The sequence below is a fragment of the Typopeltis vanoorti genome, chromosome 6 (assembly GCF_054136105.1).
Source record: "Typopeltis vanoorti isolate ZY-2024b chromosome 6, IOZ_Tvanoo_1.0, whole genome shotgun sequence".
Classification (NCBI taxonomy): Eukaryota; Metazoa; Arthropoda; class Arachnida; order Uropygi; family Thelyphonidae; genus Typopeltis; species Typopeltis vanoorti.
Genome location: NC_143554.1, coordinates 81,650,256 through 81,659,466, shown reverse-complemented (window position 1 = coordinate 81,659,466; position 9,211 = coordinate 81,650,256). Strand labels below are relative to the sequence as shown.

General features: G+C 35.6%; 1 protein-coding gene across 1 annotated transcript in view; it reads left to right on the top strand.

The window, feature by feature from the left end:
- The first annotated feature begins 446 nt into the window (after positions 1-446).
- The window catches only part of LOC150105634 (endochitinase-like), a 75,423-nt gene continuing 66,658 nt past the window's right edge, over positions 447-9,211 (top strand). The window contains exons 1-2 of the mRNA XM_090394007.1: positions 447-690; positions 7,658-7,864. Of these exons, the coding sequence (XP_090250133.1) occupies positions 447-690; positions 7,658-7,864 (451 nt within the window). The remainder of the gene's footprint in view (positions 691-7,657; positions 7,865-9,211) is intronic.

Genomic DNA, 9,211 nt, shown 5'->3' with positions numbered 1-9,211 from the left:
AGAAAGAAACTGTACATATCACAATAGCGTGTGGGTCCCGTTTTTTTTGGGGGGTGGGGGGGTGGGGGGGGATGTACCTAATACACTTTTCATCCTTCAAGGCCTATCTCCACTAGTTTGTGATAATATTCTTTCTTCAACAGGACCACCAGTTCATATAATGCTATTGAACGCTCTAGTTATATATATATATATATTTTTTTTTTAACGCAACCGACGTTCCAACTCGTCTTACATATATGCACTGCATTATTAGGTATAGTATATTATTATGTGCTGTCCAGTCGAATATTTATACCATTTTCTTCAAACCATCAAAATAGCACGTGCAGTATGACATGGTGTGTCAACATGAAAATGAAGAGTCTGTTCGGTAAAAAAACTGCCATACAATGTAGGAAGTGCAGTATTACATTGTCCATAAGTGTTGCATATCGTCGGCATTCATGCTTTCTGGTCCTAAAGGTCCTAAAGCAAAGGTCCACGTACATGTCCATAACAAAGAAATCCTTCAGATCATTTACAACTCCGCTGACGAACTTCACATTTGGGATGATGCGTTCTGTCAAGAAGCGTTCCTCGAGCATCTACGTCAATCAGACCAGCTGCATTACGTCAATGTAGTTTGCACTGTTGATTCCCATGGTGAAGTTGATCTTATGTGCAACTGCTACTTCACAGAAATTGAATGTATGCAGCTCATTATGATTGTGGAGTATCTGATGACTCATAAATTATAAACTTCTTAAGAGTTTCAGTCTATTAACGTAAAATATGATAATTTCTTGATATATTTTGGCTGAAGTAAAGTGTGATTCTTAAACCTGAAAAAGTGTAAACTTCGTCCGTTGTCCCCGCCATTACGAAAACTTGCCGAAGTTTAGCGATAGTTGTCATTAAAATAACTTTTAATAACAACTTCGAAATTCTGTAAAATGATTTATTATCATACTTTTTATGCTCTTTGTGAATTTGTGAAGACAAAGATAAGTGAATTTAATAATAACGATAATTTTCACGACAGAATATTAAAAGGAAATGTATTTATTACATTACAGCAAACGGGGGAGGGTAATGGTTTTTATCAATTTTCAATACATAATCATAAGTCAACTAATTTATTAAAGTTTAAAATATCGTTAATCTGAATGAGTAATCAGATACTCCACAAGACTCTCACTACTAATCTGAAACACTGAACTCCTAACTGATTGCGTCCGGCTCGACATGCCAATTGCTAGGAATGTACCAATTTGGCATTTTCTTTCTACAACTAAAACTGGGCAAGGAGAGTTCCCAATAACTATTTCAAGATAATGCGTATACTGAGGGTGTGGACTGTTTTGAACTATGGACGAAGCAACTAAGGATAAGAGTCCAATACATTGTCAGTTAACTGCGAGAATTTTCTGGACTTTTTGTCTGCTTGAGGGGATGAAAAACTGCAATTTACGGGAAGAAACTCTGACACATCTGTATGGAACCGGCTAATTAACCCTTATAAATTGAAGCCGAAATAAATATTCTCACGTCCTAGATGGGATCGAATCCCGTTTTCTCCAAACAAATAGTATCATCGTTACTGACTGAACTGTGGGGCATTGATGGACAAGTTTAGTAGAAACAATAAGATAAGAGCTAAAGTTCAAAGGTCACAACAAAGATGGTAAATACAACACAAAGGATAACTGCGATGCTAGAACGAACAGTGACGTGTAAGGATAAAAAGGTCGTTTTGCCTCTTTACAAGGCCTTGAAACGATCTCACTTGGACTACTGTAAGCAGATTTTGTCTCCAGAGGATAAACAAACTGTGGCTATGGGGAAAAAGTGAAAAGAAGATATACAAAGATGATATGGGGATTATGGAATGTAAATTATGAGAACAAATTGAGAGTGTGTAAACTGCAGATACCAGTAAGTAGGAGAAAATCAGTGGCGCACCCAGCCCCCCCCCCAAAAAAAAAAGAAAAAGGAAAAAACACTAGAAAATTTTCCAAAAATCTTTTCCTAATTAAAATTAATTTTTTTATTTATGTTGTGTCGTGTCTTCTATTTCTATACTACTAATGAATTAGCGGTCACATAAGGTGGGAATACCGTATAACTCTAATACGGTATAAGATCACAGGTTTCATGTATTGGCGATCACTGCAGATGCTGTCATAGGTCGTATGCAATGCGTAGTGTCTATTCTCAAATCGCCTACTGAACTCGCCCCCCCCCCCCCAAAGATTAAATCTTGAGTGCTCGGGTCCCCCCCAAGATTAAATCCTGAGTGCACTACCTGAGAAAATAATAGTGGCATGGCAGATACTTACAAATTTCAGAAAGGATGTTAGAGGATACTAGTTGATGTGAAATTTTTCTTCATATGGAAGGTGGGGAAAGTTGAGTTTGTGTGTTAAGAAAGGTGAGCTAGATTTTTTCTCTCACAGAGCAGTGAGAGAGAGAGAGAGAGAGAGAGAGAGAGAGAGAGAGAGAGAGAGAGAGAGAGAGAGAGAGAATAGAATAGCTTGCTTGTTGAAGTGGTGAGTGCAACTAGCGTGAATGAGTTTAGGAAAAGGAATTACAGCTGGTGAGGGTGATGTGTGTGGCCTCTCTCGATTAGCCTTTGACTCCCTGAAGGCTTCTGATGATGATGATGATGATAATAATAATAATAATAATAATAATAATAATAATAATGCCACCTAATAGCGTGTTGGATGAGCCTTCAAGACAACTTCAATGCATTGAGGTATCGACCTATGATTAGGAAACGTCGTTCACATGTATAATGCGAGATGTTTACACCGTGTCCACTGACAGCAGATGTGATGGAATTGCAGGAAGTTACCATGTCATACTGCATTATGTAAAATCACAATTAAAATAAATAAATAAATCCTCTAATGCCTGTTATTTCTCAGAGTGAGTAGATGGTCTCTTTTAGCCATAACTAACTTATGAAAAGTGGGTAGGCAGTCGATCTCTGCCCTTCACCAATAGCTGGTCGCATGACTATCGATGATTTTGAAGACTTTGGTGTAAAAGTATGGAGGGCAACGTCGCGTTCCTCTAATTTTTATTGTCTGAAATGTGTCTGCACTAAAAGATCGGCTAACTCGGGGATCGCGTATTTGCAAGACGCCTAGAAAAGGCCTTGTAGCCTGCGATTAGAATAAAACCATAACGGTCTTTCTTGTGGTGATCTGGAATTAAAGAACCAGAAGTGTTACTACAAGGGGCACGGATAATAAGAATACTATATATGCACTCCGCGAATAGTGCGCTATCCTGTTGGAAGTATTTATTAAATTTGAACTTTCTTTAAACGTTTTTTTTTTTTTCGGTTTATTTCTACAATAAACTAAACAAATATAGAATGAAAGGCTGTAGTGTACAATAAGTCCAACAGTTCTATAAAAAAAAAAAAAAATCAGCTAACGCCTTTTTATTCCCGTATACGGGAGTAGGCGAGGCCATCTAGCTCTATCTAACTTTTGGAGACTGAGTGGGCAGTTCAATCTCCACTGGTACCCAATCAGAGACAGATGGCCCAAAGCTATCACTAATTAAGCGGTACGCAGTGAAGAGAGACGGCTCAAATGTGCCGCCATCTCGTGGTCCCTAACCCTAACACAATATATTTAATGTCTGAAATAATGTGGGTTCTACGGTCGATTTTCTTGAGTTTACAGGACGAAAAACCCGAGTTTCCGGGAGGAAAAACCTGCTTGCCCGTGCAAGAGATCGACTAACTCGGGAACCGGTCGAAAAAAGGCTTAGAAAAATTTCCTCTAGTCGCCGACTAGACTCGAAATGAAGTCTTCCTTCGTGCGGCCAAGCGCGGTGGTATGTAAACGCCACATCCACTGAGCTACACAGGCTCTACAGTTCTATAATAAATATTTAATTTACTAACGTTTATCAATGTTTGCTGCGACTCCCAGAATGTTTCTCGCAATCCCCGGGGGATCACGATCCACAGTTAAAGAACCACTGGTGTAGGCTTCACCATTCAGTCCATTACTGATAAGAAGGGATGCGGATATATATCGGTATCTAGGCGTAAAAGCATTGCCACGACCATCATTTCACGCTATCGCCTTACATTATTTGATTATTCCTTATTATTTTTTTTATTTATTAAATTTAAAGCATGCCGACTGTAGGTGGGTTAGCCCCACACTAGGTTGTGAGGCTTAAAACATTTATACTCACAGCTGCTATGGATGCTTGTGAATAGCTTTAGGTTGTAGATGAATTAAATTCATAGTTGGGAGATTACTAGTCTGTTTAATGGAGAAATGAAGCGGCTTAGAAAATTCCATATCTCAGTGTATAGAGCAGCAAAACCGGATTATCAAACTTTAGCCAACCCGCAAAACTAAATTTATGATAGGTTTACAACTTTTCCTGGGTGGAAATCACATTAAAAATTAAAAGAAATAAACAGAATCAGTTCATCTTTTCCCCTTTATTTTTTGTCCATTAATTTATTTTGTTAATCAACAGTAGCTTCAAATTTTTGTAAAGTTAATTATCAAAAAAAAAAATATATATTAATAACGACATAATTAAATGAAATTAATTTTGACTGTGCAAAAAAGTGCATTTTTGGTTTTTTATTAGCCACCATGAATTCTGTTCTGTTTACTCTATATTTTCTTATATACATAACAAACTAAAATTATTATTATTATGAAATAATAATAATATTAATATTACATTTTATTTCAAGTTCTTTAGGAATTTTGTTATTTTTTTTTTATTTGTTATTTTTTATCGCTCCCATGAATTCTGTAATTGTATATTTTCTTATATAAATAACTAAAATAAATAAAATATTACAATTTTATTTCAGGTTCTTTAACAACTTTCCATATTAACCTGGCCAGTATGATTTGTTTCCTGTTCCTATTAGTTGTTCCCACTGCCTATGCAGCTGAGCCTCGAAACAGTCGTCCATATAGTGCGTATAATTTTAACTGCCATTACGCAGCAAGATTTTTTCTTCTTCTTTTAATTATATAATTTATAATTAGTAATCATCTAACTTACCTTATAAGTATACTTTTAGAACACATTCATACGCATTTCACTGATGTAACTTTAGTGATGTTATTTATTTCTGAGAAACTTGACACAAACTTCCATTACAAGATTCTTGAAGCTACAAAAACATTGTAATTTGCCGGGAAGGATAGAGAGCGCTTTCTTTAGAAAAATATGAGGTGGGAAACAACATTTTAAATTTATTGTAAATAACTAAATATAAATTAATTTCAATGTAATATTTTAATTAATTAATCAACTAATTAAAGTAATATAAAATGTATAAATAAATTAATCAGTGCAAGGTAGAAATAACCAAATTAATTCATTAACGTAAATAAAAGTCGCAAATAAATACAACACACACACACACACATTAAGACATTTAAAAAATACATAAATGTAAGAAGAAAAGACACAAAGAGATAAAATGCACGAATAAACAAATGTAAGTTAAGATAAATAGAGAATTCACCGAATTCACCAGAGCATTTTTAACGGACTCATGTTTGTTAGATTTTCTTTCCTAAGTCGATTTGAACATTGCAGACATTGTAGATGAGAATAGTCATCTGCACGAATGAGTTAACTTTCTAGTGATTATAGTTTGCGTTTATTAAAACTTCTAACAGGGTATATTTTTTATTAGAGAGCACATTCCACTGTAGGCGCTAAATTTTAGTGCCGATTTTTTATCTTTTGGAAAAAAAAAAAAAAAAAACTCAAGGAAATTAAATGGTGAAAACTCACAAAATTGTGAAGGGGCATTAAATGAAGTCAAGTCATACTTTAAAATATATACATGTACAATGTTTTACAGGTGCTTCTGTAACTTGTGGTAAAGCTTCTGCTTCCGTATCCATAATGGTAGACACGGAAAGAAAGACTGTTATAGATTTCAAACCTAATTGAAACGAGAATCCAACCTAATTGTTCTTAATAAAGTGGTCACTTTATTAAGAACACTTCTCCATTTAAGAAAATAGACCATTCCTGAAGACTTACGTGACCGCAATTTGCTATATAAATCAGGCATCCGACGGTTCTGTTTTTTTCTGTTTGATGTATCAGAATGGGTAAAAGACTGTATGATTGTTGGTGCCAATAACTCAAATATCTACTCTTCTAGGATTTTCGCACACAATAGTATTTAGCTAAGGTATACCAGAAGTGGTGTAATAATCAGACACCATCAAGCCAACTGCAGTCCTGTGGACGGAACAGCCCACTGATGCACGAGGTCAGAAAAAATAGCAAGGATTGCGAAACGTGACTGGAGAGCCTAACCAGTCAAATCACAGTTCGATGCAACACTGGTCGTCAGAACAACATGTCGGAGGGAACAGTTCATTGCACACTGTCATGGATGAGATAGAGGACAAGGAGACCATCCCAGGTCCCAATACTGTTATCTAAGAATAGGAAGATGCAGCTTCAGTGGGCACGTGATCACCAACACTAGACAGCCGATGACTGACAAACTGCTTCGCCTACGCTGACGAGTTAACGGTTTGTACTGTATTATGCTGATGGCAAAACCAAAATATGGCGACAACAACATGAAGCTATGGATCCTTACTGTCAAGCAACAACAGTTCAGACTGGTGGTGGAGTGTAATGATGTTGGGAATAATTTCTTTGCACACATTAGGTCCCCTGATACAAGTTGACCACCACTTGAATGCCACAGCCTATCTTAACATCGTCGCTGATCATGTTCACTCATTCATGGCTGCAATTTACCCGTCGTCAAAGGGGTACTTTCAGCAAGGCAATGCGCCATGCGGCAAAGAGTGTGGCATGTTGAAGTAGTTCAAGGAACATGACAGCGAATTCCCTCGACTTCAGTTGATCACTAAAATAAAGGGAACTCGCTGTCATGTTCCTTGAACCACTGGGGTCCCCAGACCTCAATCCAATAGAGCATATCTGGGATGAGGTGGAGTTCTCAGCAGTAACGTGCCACCATCCAATCTGCAGCAGTTGGGCAACGCTATTGTGTAGCGTCGAGAAACATTCCAGAGGAACATTTTAAACATTTAGCTGAATCAGTGCCAAAGAGAATACAGATCGTTCTTAAAGAAAAGGGGCCCGCTTATTATTAAATGTTGTTCTTAACAAAGTGGCCACTCAGTGTTTCTCGACCAGCCACCAACCATCATTGATCAAAATAATAGAAAAGGAAAATATATATGAATAGATCTATTCGCAATCATGAGACAAAAATTCACAGCGACTGGATCATTCCCTGTTAGAAGTTAACAGAAAATATGAATATGGTGCCGCAATATGCATGCTACTCATATGAAGTTCAAAATATTTTTTCACATACTTCCACACTTGAAATTTATTATTTTCTATCTTTAAATTATGTGCAATATTCGCGTCGATTTAATTTTTATTTGAAGAAAAAAGAAAGAAATTTTAATTTTCACCAAACAGCTAGCATATCAGAAAACTATGTAAAATAGATTACTTTTGCGCATAAACAAGACTAACGCTGAAAAATCGCAAAAATATAATTTTAAACACTGAGAACAATCCACTTGCATAATCATATGTTTGCAATTTATAATTCTCATTAAACGTTTAGCATTTATGTTTTATTTCTTAATAGGCCTTTCTATGTATGGCAATCTAATCCAACAACCAAAGATCGTGTGCTATTATAGCGCATGGGCTTATTCTAGACCAGACCCTATGAATTATGACATCGATGACATTCCTGGAGATAAATGCTCTGATATCATCTATTCTTTTGTAGGACTCAGTAATAAGACTTGGGAGCTATTTAGCATTGATCCAGATTATGATTTGGACAAAGGCAAGTAATATTTTGAGCAAAAGAAAACATTTTGTATTTACAAATCTGTAGTAAATTACTTAGAACAGGGTTTCTCAAACTGTGTTCCGTGGAAGGTGAGTAGGTGTTCCGCGAGAAGTTCTGGAATTTGTCATTTTAGTGTTCTATGCATTTTTCATGAATAAATATTTTTTAGTAGAAATATTCTGAGGAGAATAATATTCGTGAATATGTCGAAAAGCTCAGACCCAGAACGCCTAATAACATCTGTGTATCGTTAATTTTCAAGCATCGAAACCTTTCAACATTTGGGAAAGGGAATAGCGCTGTTTATGACGGATCATAAAAATTGCCAGCAAATGGATTATAACAATGGGTGGCGTGTTCTCAAAACTGAAGGAAATGACATCTGTGTAGCAAATGTCAGTGACAAAGTGGCATATTTTTAAACATGGAAATATTGATGAATTATCGTTAATTTTCACACATTGAAATCTTTCAACAATCGGGCAAGAGAATACCGCCATTTATGACTGATCATAAAAATTGCCTGCAAGCCGATTACAACAATGGGTGGCGTGTTTTCTAAACTGAACTAAATAACATCTGTGTTGCAAATGTCAGTGACCAATCAGTAAGGAAGTATAAAGAAAATTTTTCCACTGAAATTGAAGATCAAGGTAGTCTGTATCGGTTCTCAAATCTATTAATACGAATACTTTCTTCGCAAGTTTGTATTGCAGTGTATAAGTGCTTGTTCTGAAATCGGAGTGCCGTGATTTTTTTAAAAGTAATAGGAATACAGATTTAAATTCTAATATGAATAAGAGACAAGGCACCTTGTTTAATTTTGTATTAAGAAATCTCTTATTGAAGGTGTTTGTGACGGAATACATAGTGAGTCATCCACCTCAAGCCTACAAAGATCTCCAGGATGTACAAAAGGAGGGGAAAACTACCAGCACACAGGAGAAAAAGTCTGCATTCACTCTTAAGTACTTATAATAATATTATAAATATATTTGGTGATCAGAATAGGATATGTCAATGAAAAGCAGCATAAATTAATTTAATGTGGTTTAATTGATGTTTAATCAATTATTAATTAATAACTAATTATCATCGATTAATTGATAATTAATCATAATTAATTAATCATCGATTATTAATTTATGATAAAAATCAGCTAAGTTACTAATTAATTATTAATTAATACATTACAAAATAACCAAGGTGTTCCGTGAAAATTTCAGGATTTGTGAAGTGTTCCGTCGTAGAAAAAGTTTGAGAAACCCTGACTTAGAATATTATGACTACTATGTCAAAGGTCTTATTGCCAGATGATAAACAGTTTTAGTATTACTTTAA